Source organism: Mustela nigripes, chromosome 7 (assembly GCF_022355385.1).
Source record: "Mustela nigripes isolate SB6536 chromosome 7, MUSNIG.SB6536, whole genome shotgun sequence".
Taxonomy (NCBI): domain Eukaryota; kingdom Metazoa; phylum Chordata; class Mammalia; order Carnivora; family Mustelidae; genus Mustela; species Mustela nigripes.
The window spans coordinates 139185546-139202742 of record NC_081563.1 but is presented as its reverse complement, the minus strand read 5'-3'; the positions used below and the strand labels follow the sequence as shown (position 1 = coordinate 139202742).

At 67.0% G+C, this 17197-nt stretch overlaps 1 protein-coding gene across 3 annotated transcripts in view; it reads left to right on the top strand.

Annotated features, from left to right (window-relative positions):
• The first annotated feature begins 4555 nt into the window (after positions 1-4555).
• The window catches only part of LAMA5 (laminin subunit alpha 5), a 46857-nt gene continuing 34215 nt past the window's right edge, over positions 4556-17197 (top strand). For 2 of the 3 annotated variants that reach the window (XM_059407341.1, XM_059407340.1), the window contains exons 1-2: positions 4563-4883; positions 9374-9526. In XM_059407341.1, the coding sequence (XP_059263324.1) occupies positions 4578-4883; positions 9374-9526 (459 nt within the window). In that variant the 5' untranslated portion in view covers positions 4563-4577. Of the gene's footprint in view, positions 4884-9373; positions 9527-17197 lie in introns of all 3 variants that reach the window. The other variant, XR_009405513.1, reaches the window with a different exon arrangement.

The window sequence follows — 17197 nt, the reverse complement described above, 5'->3', positions numbered from 1 at the left end:
GCCCCCGGCTGGGCCCCCCGGCTGGACACCCAGGCTGGACACCCAGGCTGGACCCCAGACCATGAGCCCTGGTCCAGGGTCCCCGCACATCCGTGCTACTCTCATGGCATCCTCGGAGTCATGTGGCCCTGTACTCCCGAGCACCCCGGGGTCATGCGCCTTTATAGCCAGTCCGCCTGCCCCAGGCACCAAGTGGGAGGAAGGCAAGCCCAGCTGGGAAAGGAGCTTTGGGAACCCTCCTGGGAGAGCCCAGGATTGGGGGGACCGGCCAGCCCTGGTCTCCTGTGGCCCCTGGCCACACCTAAGCCTGCCTATGCTCCATCCTGTGGGCAAGTCCTCCTCCCACCATCAGGATGCCCACAGGTCAGGCCTGCAGGGGATCATGGCCTGGGAGCTGGGCACAGAACAGGCAGACAGGGAAACTCCTGGGGTTCTGGGGTCAGAAGGCTCCCAGAGTAGGGACCTTGGTTGGGCAGCTTATGGGTCAAAACCATCTGTTCCTGATGGGGGTCAACTCTGAGCCTAGCAGACTGTGAGTTTCCCAGAACCACATGCCCTTGAAGCCAGGGAGAGCCCCATGATGGCCCGCCAGGGCTGTAGGCAGGGAGGAAAAAGTACCACTCCTTCCAGAGCAACAAGGGGCCGACTCTGGGCCCCCTCCTCATGCAGGAATGCTGGAGCTCTCACCCGGCCCCATCCTTCTGAGGGCAACAGTCCTTGATGTGGGGCCGGGGGGGGGGTGACACGAGTGGTGGCGCAGGAGGTAAGGGGCGCTCCTAGCCTAAGGGAGGAGCCCAGCTGCTCTTCTGGGCCTCCCTCCAGCTCTCGGGCCCTGGCCCCCATTCCTGGAAGCCTGTCCTTTGCCCACTGGCAGCTCCTAAGCTCTGGGCCGGTCCCATGGTGGGCTGTACCCACGAAAGGCCACAGGAAGGCTGTGGGCTGAATAATGGCCAAGAGGGGACCAGGATTTCCCTCAGTCCTGCTGGGTTGATGACCTCCCGATGAGGCCGTCTCTCAGCGGCAAGTCTTCAGGGCGCCCAGCTGGTCTGTGTCTCCCTCCCACAGGACCGGGTTCTGCCGTGGTGGCTGACAGTGGCCACCAGACTCAGCTTGGTGCCTGCCCCTGCCCCCCCCCAGTGTCTGGGGTACATGTTCTCACCAGCTGGGTTCCCTGGAAGGGCATCAGGGCAGCCTTCAGAAAGGGAGCAGCCCTCAGATATCCCAAAGCACAGAGCGAGCTACGCGGCAAGCCCTCTTCCTGCAGAGACGGGCTTCCCCAGTGGCAGAGCAGAGCCCTGTGGCCTCTCTCGGTGAGCGGGCGGCCCGCCGGAACCGCAGGGCCTCCTCCGCCTCACAGCTCTGCAGGGACACCACCCCGACGGGCGACTGCACAGCTTCTCCCCAGAGCGCAGGGCCGGGGGAGAGCTGGACCCTGGGGACGGTAGGTCGGGCACAGTGGTCTGTTACCGACTGGGCCGGCGGTGATGTGGGTGATGTGTGCGGAGCGAGTGGACACCCCGTACCCCCGCTTTCCTGCCAGGCCGGCTTCCCCCGAGGTTATGGCTCAGGCTGTCAGAGTGCGGGTGCCCTGCCCCCCCCACATCTGCCCTGGCGATGGTGCTGACTGGGAGGCTCCTGAGGATGCCTCCGCTGAGTGGGGAGCGGGGTAGGGGCTCAGGTGGGGGGTCATCCTGAGGCCAAGCTTATCTGGCTCAGGGTGAGGGCGAGTGGGCCAGGGCCGGGAGTACCTCTTCCCCCTCCCCCACCGGTCTCCAACCTCCCATTTACCCTGAGGCTGGGTGGGGAGGGGCTCAGGTTTGGGGCCTCCCCTCTGGTGGTGGCCAGCGTCCGTCGTCCGTCCGTCCGTCCGTCCGATAGGAGGAGGAAGACAGGCTGCTTCTGAGCCCCTCCCCGTGGCGCTCCTGCCTTTGATAACCTGCGCCGCACCTCCGCCCCACCCCCACCCAGGACCGAGGACAGAACCGGCCGGGCTGGGGGACCCTTCGTCAGGGACCAGTGTCCAAAAGGTACCCAGTTAAGTGTCAGGGGAGAAAACGCGAGGCTGACCGCGCCGGTCCTCCTTCCTGACAGTCCTGGAGCGTTCAGCCTCGGTTTCCCCACTCGTAAGGAGGAAAAGGGGCCGGCTCGCCTGGGAGGCAGAGGAAGACATCAGTGAGTCCTTTGCGGGTGACTTGCCGGAAACGTGACATGGGAGGCCAGGGTAGAGGTGGGCACAGAGGGCCCCGCCCTCCCCTGCCCTGCCCGCCTGCCCGCCTGCCCGCAGAGGGCCCCTCCAAGAGGCCAGCGTGCGGCCCGACTGGGCCAGCATCTTCGTCCTCCCCGCTGCCCCCTCCCTGGGCACAGCAGCTGGCATGGGCACGGGGTGGGCACATTCTCCTGCCCACTTCGGTCCCCCCCACCCCAGCTGCTCCTGGGACAGCTGTCTGCCAGGAAGCCACTAGCCCCGGATTAACCCTTCCCGCACCAGGTGCCCTGGCTGACTTGGCACATACTCAGGCCACCCCTCCTCCCCTGGCCTGCTCTATGCCCTCAGAGGGCAGAGGCCTGGCCGTTAGGGGGCTCTGCCAGCTGCCCCCCACCCAGGGATGCTGGGAAACTGGCCAGAGAGGAGGGTGGAAAGTGGGAGGGTCCCCAGCCTCCAGACCTCAGACCACCAGGACCCCCAGCTATCAAAGGGGTGCCAGGGTCCAGAGCACCGTGCGGTGATGTGCACAATGAGGTGATCTCTGGGCACAGGATGGGGGCAGGTCAAATTCCCATCTGGAAGCCCTGCCACTGCCCAGAGGTGGCTCTCCATCTGTCTCTTGCAAGGGGTCATGAATTAGCTCTTGAGCTGGCTTGTCTGCTTGGGGATTCCAGATGATTCCATGTCTCCCGCCCACCCTCTGGGCCAGCTCCTCCCCAACTCGAAACTTCTCCCACAAAGGCAGCCGCCTCTTTTTGCCCTCCCCCAGGTGGAAGAACTAAAAGAAAAGTTACAAAATCATGGAAGACTAGAGAGGAGGAGGGCGGTCATCCTCACTGCTATGTCCCAACTCCGAGGAGAAAGGGACACTCAGCTCCCTTGAGATACAGGATTTGGTGGTGGCCAGGGACACCCAGAAGGATGCGAATGATAAAGCACACTTCTGGGGCAGCTGCTGCCGCAGGACCCCCACCAGGACCAGCCGGCCACCACCCCAGACACTTATTCTACCCACCACCCAGGACTGTCCAGGGGGCCCCACGTGGGACATATGCACCCAGCTGGCCTGGCTCAGAGAATGGGGGGAAGCTGCCAGCCCAGCAGCTGCGCACCAGTCCCCCCCCCCCCAGGCCTCCCTGTGAGGCCGATTTGGGCCAGGAGTTGGAGGGGAGGAGGAGGAGACCCAGTGGTCACAGCCACCGAAATGCAGAAACAGCTGGGACACAACCCTAAGCCCTGGCCTCTAGGTCCTGTGTCATTTCCCAAGCATCCTCCAGCAACTGGGGGCTGTACCAGCACGGGGACCGGCTCTGAGCTGGGAGGGTTTGGCTGGCAGAAGATGGTGGAGTCACGGTCCTCCAAAGCACAGGCACCTCCAGGCACAAGGGCGAGCTCCCGGGTGACTCTAACAGCGCTGCTCAGTAGAAGTCCTTTGCAGCCCATCTTCCTGGCACCCTCGGGGTCCTGAGCATCCTCCCTTTGCCACAGGGGCCCCGCAGTGGGCATCTGTGTCCTGTCTGTGCCTCTTGCTCCATTTCCTTATTTCAGAATATTGAAGAGCCAAGTACAGGTGGGAGTGGCAGAGTTGAATCTGACCTGTCTGCCCCAGGGACGCATGGGGTCCCCAAGCCGGGACTTTCTTACTCCCTGTGGGCCCCCGCCCACAGTCACTTGTGGCTGGCAAGGGCTCACCTTCTCGGCTGCAGAAAGAGGCAGATATTGGGGGGGGGGGGGTGCGGTATAAGGGAGAAAAACCAAACACCGAACAGAGGAGTGAGGCTGCACAGGGTCTGCGGAGGTCACCCCGTGGAGTCCTGGGGAACCAAGCGTCGGGGCTCCAGTGGGGGTCACTCTGGACACGGAGCCGCTTCTGGGCTGGAGGTGGGAACGGGCCGGGCCCTTAGTGAGGCAGAGGGCCCAGGCCGGCCGCTGCGCAAGCTTTCACCGAAGCGCCTGTCCCCGGGCCGCCGGGGGCGCTCGGCCTCCAAGAGGTGCCCAAAGTTAGGGAAACAAAGAGCGGAGCCGCCAGGCTGGGAAGAGCGGGCCGGGCGCCCGGGACCCGGGGACGCCGCTCGGGACCGGGAGCCACGCCCTGGGGGGGAGGGAGGTCGCGGTTGGGCCTCGTTCCCACCGCCTGGCCCCGGGCCAGCAGGTGCCCCTTCTGGGGAGGCCGGCCGGACCGGGGTTCGAAGAGTTAAGGCCCCCGGCCGCCCCTCCCCCTCTCCGCCCCTCCCCGCCCCCTCCCCGGGGCGCGGGGCTCGGGCGCCCGGGCGGGCCGGGGCGGGGCCTGACGTCCGCAGGCGGGGCGAGCCCGCCGGCCACCGCCGCACTCCCTGGGCTCCCGCGGCGCGGCGGTCCCCGGAGCTGGAAGATGGCGAAGCTGGGCGCGCGGCTCGGCGCTGGGAGCGCACGGGGCGCGGCGGGGTCGCGGGGCCCCGGGCCGCTGCTCCTGGTCGGCCTGGCGCTGCTGGGCGCAGCGCGGGCGCGGGAGCCGGCGGACGGCGGCTTCAGCCTGCACCCGCCCTACTTCAACCTGGCGGAGGGCGCCCGCATCACCGCCTCGGCCACCTGCGGCGAGGAGGCCCCGGCGCGCGGCGCCCCGCGCCCCACCGAGGACCTTTACTGCAAGCTGGTGGGCGGCCCCGTGGCGGGCGGGGACCCCAACCAGACCATCCAGGTGAGCGCGCGCCGGGGCTGGGTCGCCGCCGGGCGGGCGGCGGGGTGGCGAGGACGCGGGCGCCGGGGACGGACTTGGCGGGGAGCGCCCAGGTACGGACCGAAGCCCGCGCGCCCCGTCCCGACGCGCTGGTTCCGCATTTCGGGAAACGGGAGGGACCCCAGCTCGGCCTTTCAGGCTCGGCCAGAGGAGTGCGCGTCCCCGGGCGGCGGTGGCAGGGCGGGAGGGGCGCTGGTGCCCGATCCCTGGCCGCCCCGAGTCCCGGGATCCTGGCGAGGGCGGGTCTTGGCTTCCACCGCGGCTGCCGGTGGGGAAGGGGCGGGCCCGCTCTGCCTTTCCCCGGGACAAGCTGCAACCTGCCGGCGCGCACGCCACGGGGATGACGGCGGGAGGGTCGGGCTTCCTGGAGTTTGGAGTCCGACACTGGAGGCTCTCACTGCTTGTAGCAGAGGGTTGAAGCCGGGGATCTAGGGACATGATGGGACCCTTAAGGTGTGTGTGTGGGGGGGCAAACCATGGTATTTTTAATTGGGGGTGCAAACACAGATGCAAACTCTGGGCAGCATCTCTGCCCCACAGGTGCTGGTTTGTCCTCTTCAGTCTCCTTGAGGAGATGGGGTTTCAACCCCGGAAGGCACTCCAGCAGGCCCACCCAAGCCAGGAGTCTAGGTGGGGGCCGGTTCGGGGGCTCCAACTGCACCGGACACCTGACGGGGAAGGATTCTCTGGGCTTAGCTTGAGGGCTGGGATCCTGCGAGGCGGCTGGGCCACCCTTGGAGGCGGGTACTGTCTTCCCACCCCTCCCGAACCTTAGGGAGAGTGGAGGCCCCTGGGCGGTTGTAACCTGAGTCACCACTGTTCTGGTGGAAGAGGCGGGGGGAAGGGGAGGAGGGCAGTGGGAGGTGGATTAGCTAGGGTGGGTGATGAGCGGAGGAGCCTCCGCGGGCCCCTTGCTGGGCCTGCCTGCCCACTGCCCCAGGCCCTCCCCTGCAGGGGGGAGCAGAGCGGGGGTGGGGGGCCACCTGGTCCCCAGAGCCATCCTGCCACGCATGCTGGCCTCCCTTAGGCTCCTGGGCTTACCTGTGTGCCCTCCCCTGTGCCCAGCACAGCTGATACAAGGGGTGTCAAACCCATGTTTCAGATAGGGAAACTGAGGCCTGGAGAGTTGTACTGTGGACACCCGCTGAAAGGCCCGCTGTCGGCCAGGGTCTGGCACAGGCGAGCAGTGAGAACCCGTCCCTGCCGCAGGCCCTTGGCACATCTGGTTGATGTTAGAGGCTGGGTGGCAGGAAGGAGCTTGTGTGGGGGTCTCCAGAGGGCCCGGTTGAGCCCTTGATGCCCCTTCCTGGCTCACCTGGGTCCCTTAGAACGCCCATCCTGTACCCTGCGGGCCTCGGCTGAGTAGCTCCCTCGAGGACCCCTGACTTTTGTCTCACTTCATGTGCTTAAGGGAGCAGCCTGGGGGCCCAGGTGAGAGCACCTTTCCTCTGCTTCTCCTTAGCTGTGTGCTTTCTCTCCCTGGGCCTCAGGCTTCTCATCTGCCAAATGGGTATGAGAGCCTGCTTCACCTGGGGTTGTGAGCATGGCGGAGGAGCCTGGGAAGCCCTCGGCTCGGGAGAGACCGAGACCGCTGACGCACATGGTGTCACGTGGGGGGAAGCAGGCCCCGGGTGAGCGCGGACAGCCCTGCCCCCGCCGCTCCTGGCCTCGTGAGAGAGAGAGAGAGAGAGACAGAGACAGAGGCAGAGAGAGGCAGAAGCTCCCCTTTGAGTGTTGGGAGCACAGGTTAGCACGCCTGGTCTCGCCACCAGCTGTGCTAGGAAGATGCATTGGCGCGAGGGGTACAAGCTGCACAGCCATGTGGCCTGGCTGCGTCCCTGGCCCGGCCAGTGCCTCTGCCTTCGCCTCTAGCTGCACGGGCCGCCTGCTTGCTGCCCCGACCCTGGAGTGGGCTGTCGAGAAGGCCTGGCCTGTAGTCCCCATCTGGGGCCGAGCTCGGGGGGGGGGGCAGTGGGGGAGGAGCAGGTGCCAGGGAGTGGTGCCCTGCTTCTCTCTGTCCTGAGAGTTCAGTCTTGTGCTGACACGGGTGTTGGGTCCCAGAGGCTGTGGGGCCCGAGGATGGGGGCTAGCGGCGCCCAGGACCCCTGGAGGCGGCGGGACAGAACCTGGTGGGCCTGGGGTGAGGCCTGCTGCTGTTTAGGCGAGGTGGTCCTGTGGCGGCAGAGCACGCCGAGGGCAGCTGGGCACGTCAGCCCCGCGGCCTCAGGTGGGCACTGCAGGAATTCCGGGTTGGCCCTGGGCCCTGCCGGGGAAGTCGGGGGCTCAGCTGCCGGCAGGGTGACTCACGGGGAGGGACCTTCTTATCGCTGCTCCCTGTTTCCTCGCTCTGTTCCTGGCAGGACCCTCTGCAGCAGAGGGTGGGGGGGCCCGGTTTCCCCAGCGCGGTCCGCTGTGAGCCCAAGCCAGGCCGACTGGCCAGCCAGGAGGCCCGCATCGTGGAGAGGCACCCACTTGTAGCCTCTGGGGACTAGAGTCCCCCTGTTTGAGTCTCTGGGTGGGCCTGAGCAGAAACTTGCCTGGGACCCCTTGACCCAGCTTCCTCCTGGGCTTGGTTGTGGGGGTGTCTGACCCCAGGCAGCCTTTTCTGGAAGGCCCACCAACCCAGCCAGGTCGCCCTGCCCACCTCTTCTAGGAAGGCCCCCTCCCGCCCTCGGCCCCTCCAGGCCCATGACGCGCGCGCCCACTTGGTGTGGGTCCCTTCTCTCTTTACCTCCTGGGAGCTCCTCTAGGTCCTGGGAGCCAGAGCCCTGGCTTTAGTTTGGGGGCCCCATTTGAGCTAGGCAGTAGAACTTCTCTGAGTGTCCCCTGCTGCTCCAGTCCCTACGTACAGCAGCCCTGGGCTGTGGGGAGGGGTGCTCAGAGGCACAGGAAGGAGGGAGGGTGACCACGAGGCAGGGGGGCAGCGAACAGAGGACCACTGACCACGAGTAGCCGGGGAGTCTCGGGCTCCTTGATAGGATGAAGAAAGCAGGGCGATGCGTGGGTTAGCTGCCTGGGGTGTCTGGAGCCCTGGGGCTCCTGCCGAGGGGGTGTCCTGTGAGCTGAGGCAGGACAAGAGATGAGAGTCCAGAGGCCACTGGCCTGAACGAGGTCTGAGCTGGGGCGGCCCGTGCACCTAGTCTGAGGGGTCCTGGGAGCCTGCTGGGTGGGAGGCGGGTCCCACAGGTCCGGTGCATGAGGTCTCATGGACCCAAGCCCACAGGGGAAGCGTGGTGCAGACCAACATCTGTGGGGGCTTGCTGGGGGCTCTCCATGGCTGCCAGGCCTGGGATTGGGGCAACAAGGGGTCTCCCACGCTCCCACCTCCAACTCCTAGGACAAGGTCTGGCCCCCTGGGAGGTTGGGAGGGGTGCGGCGGCCGCATTTCCCAGACACAGCCTCTGGGGCCTCCATCGATGCCAAATCCCAGAGGGCTGCCTTTGTGTGCCGGGAGATGGCAGGTCTGGTTTCCTTCGGGGTGGAGGCTGGGCCTCTTCTCGCCAGTGGCCAGGACCCAGCTATGTTCCTCGTCCCCTGCACCGGCCCGTGCCCCCGGCTCCCCGCACCTGCTCTTCCCTGACAGGGACGTCTCTGTCCCTCAGGGGACAGGCCCCAGCAGGTGGCTGGACCAGGACAGAAGCAGCTGCCAGGCCCCGTGTGGGACCTGCTAATCTTTCCATGGCCAAGGCAGGTGCTGGCGTTACCCCCACTCTTCAGATGGGGACGCTGAGGCTCTTGGCACCGTGACTTGGCCTGGTCCCAGGGCTCGGAAGCAGCAGAGCCAGGAGGTCCAGGCCTAGCCTGGAGGCTGCCCACACGCCTCCACTCTGGGGCCTCTCCCCACAGGCTGCTAGAATGGCTTAATTCCTTCTCTCTGGAGACCCTAATCCAGGCTCTGGGTAAAACGGGAGGGTTGTGGGGGAGGGGCTGGAGGCCCTGGGGTGCAGTTTGGCTCTCCACATCGTCCTAGCCACCTGGACCCCACCCCACCCTGATGCTCCCGGGCCTTCTGTCTGGGGACGTGCCCCCCACCCCCCCCGCTGCCGACCAGCCCTCTTTCTGCCTGGGCTCCGGTTCCACTGACCTTTGGGTCCCGGGCTCCCTGCTTCCCCCTGGCCCCAGGCCCTGCGGGGCTCCCCACCTGTCTGGAGCCCACCCCCACTTGCAGCGTAGGCCTCAGACACCCCCTCCAGAGAGGCGCCCTCTTTTCCCTCCTAAAGAGGGGGCTCTTCTCCTTCCCCGCTCTCCTCTTTCCCCTGTGGGGGTACGACTGTCCCTCTCCAGAGCCGAACCCCCAAGCCCAGGACGTAGTAGGCACTCTGTGCTTGCCGAGCGAGCGGGGAATGGCAGGAGAGGGTCAGCAGGTCGGGGGTGCGGGGCTGGGGGGTGACCGAGGGGCAGGGTGCCAGCCCCCCACCCCCGCCATCTGACCGCGTCCGCCCCCCCCCCAGGGCCAGTACTGTGACATCTGCACGGCCGCCAACAGCAACAGGGCACACCCCGTGAGCAACGCCATTGACGGCACGGAGCGCTGGTGGCAGAGCCCGCCGCTGTCCCGGGGACTAGAGTACAACGAAGTCAACGTCACCCTGGATCTGGGCCAGGTAGGGTCCCCACCTCGGGAGCGGTGGCCATGGGGCCTGGCAGGAGCTGCGGGTGGCAGGCCCCACGCCGACGGAGGCGTGGCCGTGGGCACCTTCTGTGTGTCCTGCCAGCACCCCTGCCGCACGCAGGGAGAGAGGAGGCGGGAGGGGGCTTCCCAGAGGTCACAGTTTGGGTCAGGGGACAGCTTGGAGGAGGGCCCAGATGCTGGGAGGCCCTGGTGTTTACTTGGAGGAATTCCTTTGCCTGGAGCCTGGCGCTGCCTGGCGGCCGTGGGAGGGGCCCGGCCAGGGAGGAGGCTCTGGAAGTGGACATTCCTGGCATACCTGTGCTGTCCCGGCCACCTTGGGGTCAGGTGGACCACCTGCTCAGGCCACCGCTGTAGGCTGTCCTTGGCCTTTGAAGCCCTGGCTCATGGGGTAGGGGGCAGACATTTCTGCCTGAGCAATGAGCCCTGCGCGCTAGTGGGATTCGGGGGGGGGGGGGGCGGGCTCCCTCAGGCTCTGTCCTGCTCTTGGGGGACTTGGCCAGTGCCTGGCCCCAGTGACCTGCCTGTGAGACGGGCTGGCAGTCCTGTTGCCACGGGGGGTGCGATGGGGACAGGGCGATGAAGCCGAGCCTGGAAGTGACTGACCCCGGGCCTGCCTGGGGTCCCAGTGACGAGCTCTGTCCTGCTGGAGCCCTCCCTGTTCACGGTGGTGGCTTTGCCACCGTCCTGGGTGTGACCAGGGTGATGTCTGCTCCTTGCTGGCCTCTCCCCACTGTCCCCCGGTGTTAGGAGAGGTGGGGAAGTGGCTGGAAGGCTGGGGCCCAGAGCGGGGTTGGGGTATTTTGCTGGCGAATCTCCTGCCTGAAGCCTGGAAGCCGGCAGGCCTGGCCCAGGGGAAGGTGAGCCTGGAGGGGAGCGGGTTCCTTCGTTAGCGTTAGCCCTCGGTTATCCGGTTATCCGGTTAGCCTCGGTTATCCCCTCGGGAGAAGCAGCCCTCGTGCAGGGGGAGGAGCTGGGCTGGGGTGGACCGGACTGGGGAGGGGGCTGGTCCGCTCGCTCTCTGGGTTCAGCTCACTGGGTTCTGATCACATCCGTGCTGTCCTGTCACCTGGAGGGAGTCTGGGAGGGGCATCAGAAGCCTGTGGGGCCCTGGGGTTCTCCTCTCTCTGGCACCGCTGTTGGGGGCCCATGGGCGGGGAAGGAGAGCTTGTTGCTGTTCCCCGGGGCCGTGGGAGGGAACTTGTGCTGAGCTGGAGGGTTCTTCCTGCCTCCTCTCCTGCTCTATGGGACAGACCTGGCTGGGGGGTGGGGGGGCGGGGAGGGAGGAAGGCCCGAGCCCAGCCCTGTCCTCATGGCATTGCCAGGGTGGCCGCAGAGCACGTGGATATGAGGCCCCCCTGAGGTGCCGTGAGGGGCCGGGGAGGGGCTCGGACGGTGCTCTGCTCCCTCGGGGCTCCGGGGGCCCCGGCCTCCCCATCTGTGAAATGGGCTGGCGCTGATGAGGCTGGCCCTGTGTTTGCCTCATGCACTGGTTCCAGGCCATCGAGCGGCTGTCACAGCATATCCTGACTCTCCAAGCCTCAGTTTCCCCAACTGTGGGATCACAGAGAAGAACACGGGAGGGAGGAGTGACTCGCCCGCCCGTCCGGAGGGTCCCACCCTCTCTCTCCCTCCCCCACCCTCCTTCCCTTTTGTCCGCCCTCCGACCCACCATGTCTCTGTCCGTCCCACCATGTCTCTGTCCGCCCTCCGTCCCACCATGTCTCTGTCCGTCCCACCATGTCTCTGTCCGCCCTCCGACCCACCATGTCTCTGTCCGCCCTCCGTCCCACCATGTCTCTGTCCGCCCTCCGTCCCACCATGTCTCTGTCCGACCCACCATGTCTCTGTCCGTCCCACCATGTCTCTGTCCGTCCACCCACCGGCCCCTCCCTGCCTCCCTCCCCTCCACCGCCTGCGGATGAATCCCCCTAAGCCTGTCTTGGTTTGGCCAAGGGGCTGCCGGCGTGGATGGGGAGGGGGCGGACACGGACTGCCTGCTCACATGCTTTGGAGTCGGGCAGTGTAGACGGGCCCAGGGTCTGGCTCGTCGGGCGGTGTAGACGGGCCCAGGGTCTGGCTGCGTGGGAGCGAGAGCCGCCTTCCTCCACCTGTGCCCCGCTGAGATGGGGTCCCAGAGGAAGTCCCGCGTTCCCGCCGCTCTCTTGGAAAGGGAGCGCCTTGCCTCTTCCTCCCTGAGCCACTGAGCAGCAACTGGGTCCCTTGGCGGGGAGCCCCTGCTTGCTGGGGTGGGGGACGGAGGCCAGGCCTGGCCCTCAGTGCCCCATTGCAGGGCAGGGGAGCCCCACGTAGGGCAGGAGTAGCAGCGACGTTTCCGGAGGGTGGAGGCTTGGAGCATCAGGGGGAATGTTTGGGGGCCTAGAATGTGACCCTCTCAGGGACCTGGGGTCTGAGCCCTCAAGAGCCCCTTGTCTGTTGAGGTCCTGAGGATGTCCCCAGGGCAGGACCCTCGGAGCCCACTTCCTGGCGCAGATGGGGTGACAGGCTGAGCCCGAGGGGCCTGGCCACGCTAGCACAGCCCAAGGGGCAGAGCCCAGGGGTCCTGGCCGTGTATTGGGTTTTCTCCCTTCGGGAAAGGCGTGCTTGGAGGCATGGGTCCTGGGTGGGGCTGGGCTTCCGTGAGGAAGCCAGGCCGAGCGGGCAGTGGGTCTGGGCACGCCCCCTGTGGCGGGCCGCCAGCAGCCTTTGTTCTGGGATCTGGAGCGGATACCCTGGGAAGGGGGAGGAGGCAGCTGGCACTGGGCACCAGGGGCCTTCCTGCCCCCAGGAGAGCCGAGAAAGGGGGCAGGGAGGCTGCATGCCCGGTGGGCGGGCAGAGAACTGATGGCGCGTGATCCCTGCCGTGTCTGGGGGCCCAGGAGCCCCGGGGCCCTCCGTGAGCCTGTTCCCTCTTGCCCTGAGTCACCACTCCATCCTCCTTCCCAGTCACGGGAGGTGGGGGACAGTGGGACCCCCTCCTTCCTTGTGGTAGACAGAGAAACGGAGGTTCTGTGAGTCAGTCCTGGCTGGGAAGGGCACGGGAGGCCCAGGCCCGAGGTCCCTGCCACGCTTGCCTTGTGGACCTTGTCCGGGAACCCTGAGACCTGAGAGAACAGAGCTGTGGGTCTGACGCTGCTGGGCACCGGCCTCCGAAGGGGGTGTCCTCCGGAGGGGTGCAGTCCCAGGGCCTGCCTGGGGGTGCTCCTGGGGCCTCCTGCCAGCCTGAGGCTCCCATTCCCTGACCTAGGGCAGGGTGGGCGTCGCTTCTGACAGCCTGGGCTCGGGCTGCACGGCGGGATAGGTGCTGGCTCCGGCGCCCTGCCCCCACGGGGGGGCTCTGGACAGTGTCTCGAAGAGCTGGGCAGAGATAGCGGGGCCTTGCTGTGGGGGGAGACCCCCGGCCTTTCCAGACAGCCCTCTGGGGCCTGCCGTGGGGGAGGGACTCTCCCCAGCAGGCCTCTCCCTTCCCTGCCTGCTGCAGCCACACTGCCCAGACCCGGCTTCGGGGGGCAATGCTGATCCCTCCCAGCCGTGTTCCTACCTGTGACCGGGCAGGCCAGCCCTGTGACTCAGCCCTCCAAGGCTAGGGGCAGGGGTTTGGTAGGGGTAATGGTGCAGAGGGTCCAGCTTCAGCGTCAGGGTGTAGGCTGGGGTAGTTGGGCATGAGGCCAAATGTTGAGGGCTAGAAATGCCAGGGTCAGGGTCAGTGCACTCCCTAGGGGACAGTGGGGAGCCAGGGCGGACACCGGCTGCCAACCACCCACCAGACAGGGCGTACTGAGGAGCAAAGCTTTGGCACAGCTGCGAGCCATTGCGGGTGAGCCCTTCCTGGGCACTTGGGGAAACTGAGCCAGGGCGGAGTGACCGAGACCCTGGTGCAAGTCTCCGGAGTTGACGATGGGCTTGGGGACAGCCTGGCCATGTGGGCTGTGGCTCCTGGGCTGTTTCTGCTCTGAGTGCAGGGATGAGAGCTCCTGCATGTGGGCCGAGGGCCTTAGAGCACGCCGGCTGCTTTGGCTGTTAGGGTCCCCAGGCAGCTCTGCCCTGCCCGCCCCGGGTTCGGGCAGCATGTCGTCAGAGGCCAGCTGGCTCGGGGCTGCCTGGGCAGGCCTCCTGGTCCCAGGGTGCCTGCTGGCCTGCTGGCTTATGAGGCTACGGCCACTGGCCCAGCTGTCTGGCCCGGCTGGGCACTCGGCCATGGGGCCGGCACCCTGGGAATGTCAGTGGGGTTGTTCAAGGGAAGTGGCAGGAAGTATGGGCAAGGCTGGCCGGGCTCTGGTTACTGAGCCCCCACCAGGGACAGGTGTGCGGGCTGGACTGGACACGGGCCCTTGAGCTGGGGTCCTGGTGGCGTCCGTGGGGTAGACACCCCTTCTCCAGTACAGGCCCCGCCCCTCCTCATGAGAATGAGCAGGTTCCTTTGCTCAGAGGATGTGGGGCCGGAGGCGCCGCCCAGGCCCAGGGGCCATTTGTCGCCAGCCCTGCGCATCTCATCCATCTCATCGCTGACACGCTTGCAGACGCGCTTGCCTGTGGCCGTCCCGGCGTACTCAGGCCGGATCCGTGCCTCCCCCCCTCCCCCCACCCCGGTGGGCCCCCAAAGCCTCCAGTTCTCTATGTTTAAACAACCCCACGCACTGGTCTCCAGCAGCACCACTCACCGAGACTAAACTGTTTAGGTTTGGGGGCTCCCCTTGGGGATAAACTCTGTGTCCTGTGGTCCACGACTGACCATCTGGCCTGACCCGGGCCAGGCTGCAGGAGGAGGAGACGGCGACAGCCCCTGGCGGTGGGGGTCTTGGAATAGCCAAGTGCTGAGCCACGTAGGATAGTCGTCCTCCGCTCTCGCCGGCGGGGCCCCGCGCACCTGTCCGGGCCCTCCCAGCCCCTCTTCCCCAAAGGTCTCCCCCTGCGCTGCACACCTGTGCCCTGAGTGCCCCAACTGGCAGAGCGAGGCCCTGAAGCCACCAAGCATGTCCTGCATTTCCGTGTTCTGCTCTCCTGCCCGCGACCCCTGCCCCTCCTGGAGCTTGCCAGGCTGGTCGGCGGTGCTCATCTAACCAGCTGGGGCTCCAGGAGGCACGCCCGCCCTGCTCTGCCATTACTCTGCACTGTTCCAGATGGGGGTCTCTGCGGGGAGGGTGGGCGGATCTGGGGGTGCGGGGCCCTGAAGGTGGGCTCTGGCAGTCTGGGGTGGGGGAGGATCCAGGAGGTCTGGGTGTCCCAGGGCTCACTCCAAGGGGAAGCCCGGACGCCTGGCTAGGAGGGGCTTCCTGCTTCCGCCTGGCCACAGCCTGGGACCCTGGCCCGTCCCGGGCATCAGCGTGGGGCCCTGCTTCCTGTGGGGCCAGGGCTGAGTCACAGACTGCCCGGTGATTCACGCTGGCCGGCCCAGCGGAACGGGGCCGGGGCGGGGGGTGGCGGACAGGCTCCCTCCTCCCCTGGGACAGGGGCACGAGGGCCAGCCTGGGTCTTCCCAGCCCTGAGATGGGCCAGGGCGGGGGTAGGCTGTGCCGGCCACAGCCGTGCTCTTGGTGACGTGGTGCCCCAGCCCAAGTGGCTGCTGACCAGCCGTCCCCCTCTGCACCCCTTCCCGTGCCCGGGGGCTCCAGAGGCCGCGGCGGGGTCTGCGGCAGCAGTGTTCTGGTTAGCCCTCCCCGTGTTGTCCAGGCCCCAGCCCTGTGCACGACCCACGCCCCCCCCCCCCCTGCAGCACCCCCACCAGGGCCGCTGACTCCTGCTTGCCCACTTCCAGGGGTAGGTGGTATCTGCCCGCTCTGCGCTCTGGGGAGACACTGTGTCCCAACCCACACCCCTGCTATGTTTGTCTTCCTACTGCCCCCCGCTCCCTGTCCTGGGAGTGGAAGGGACAGCCGGGGCCCTGCAGCCACTGAACCCTGGAACCCACCCTGGCCTCTTGACCCGGCCCCAGCCCCCCTCCGGCCATGGTCCCTGGGGCTGTGCTGCCTGCTGCGGAGCCCTGACCCTCGGCGCTCAGGCCAGGCGTGGGGGCTGGGGCCGCGGCAGCCGAGAGGCAGGTCCGGCTGCTGTGCTGGAGACGTGCCTGACCCCAAAATAGCCCAATTTTTAAAAATAACTCAGCAGGCTTTTGTTCGCCTTTATGCGTTAAAAGACATTTCTTTTCTTCTGCCCAGAACTTTGCGGCAGCAGGAAAGGTCAGCCCCCGTTGGCGGTGGCGAGGAGCGGGCAGGCCAGTGGGGGAAGGCTGGGTCTTGGGAGGTTCAGGGGTCTGCTTGTGCTCCCGGGGCCTGTCTGGGGCCGCTGTGGGGTCCTGGCAACCCAACCCTGCTGGGGACAGATGGGGCGTGCAAGGTGCACGGCTGCCTCCCCTTCAGCCCAGGGCCGTGGGGACAGCAGTTGAGGGCCCGTGTGACTGGCGAGGTGGCGCACGGATGGAGGGTCCTTAAGCGGGTCCCAGGACGCTGCGCACGGGGCAGATGCTTCCACACCCTGGTCCTGCCTGATCGGTGCGTTTGAGTCAATATTCGTGCAAGTGCTCTCGGCTGGGAAGAATGCGACCAGCGCCGACTGGGGGAGGGACAGAGCTGGCCAGCAGAGAGGGCAGCCCGGCGGCCTCGCTCAGGGAAAGGCGGGGGTGGGTCCCAGGGGGGCTGGCTGGGAAACCTTAAGTTCCTCTGGGCTTTGGTGGGGGCCGAGCTGCCGGCCACCCCCCAAGAACGGCCTGTGGGCGTCCTGCACAACCCAGTGTCCCCTACTCCCCGCCCTTCTTGCTGTGACCCCTTCCTCACAGAGACCCCTCCTGGCATGGGAGCCATGGGAGGTCCCCCCAGAGCTCCCTGGAACGCTTGAGGGTCAGCCAAGGTGCCAGGTTGGGTGGAGGGTCAGTAGCCCCGCCCCCGCCCACCGACTGAAGCCCCTCCCCCAGTGGGTGGGGCTAGTGGGGCGAGGGCGTCAGAGCCTGGCTGCTCCCACCCTGGGGAGAGGCGCTCCTGCAGGAGCTGGGCCAGTCTCTGTGGCAGCCCGAACAGAAAGGGCAGGACTCAGAAGGCGTATCTCAGGGGCCCAGACCTCCCTCCCCCTCGTGCCCCCTCCCGCCCCCATTCTTAGCAACCCGTGCCCACCTTCCCCGTGGGATCACCACAGTGGCCTCAGGTTGATGGGGGGTGGGGGGCAGACTCTGGGCCTCGGGCAGCCTTAAAGGGGCCCCTGCCCTGTGTGGTGAGGCGCCGATGAGGGTGCGGGGGATGGCCCGGAGCGGGATGTCACCCCTGAGGCTGGTGCACAGTTCACTGCCTACCTGGGGGTGCCCGTGGGAGGGGCCTGGGATGGCCGTATGGGCTCGCGTCCCAGGCCCCCGAGGGGGCATGTCCACTGGCTGTGTCTGCCCTGGTCTGGGACCTCCCACTCCTCTTGAGTGTCTGGCCCTCCCAGTGCAAACTGGGGATGTCTCCAGTCCCGCTGCCTTCCCTGCCTGGGTCTCCTCGGAGCCCGAGCACACCCTGCCCAGAGGCGAGCCTGGACCGTGGCCCTGCCTGCTTTGTTGTTCCCTTGACTTTGGGGCAGAGGGCTGGGAGCGGGGGAGGCACTGGCTGGCCCTCGGAGCCCCAGGGCCTGGAAACCACCATCATCCCTCCCTGCAGCGATCGCTGCTCTGTGGTCCGCA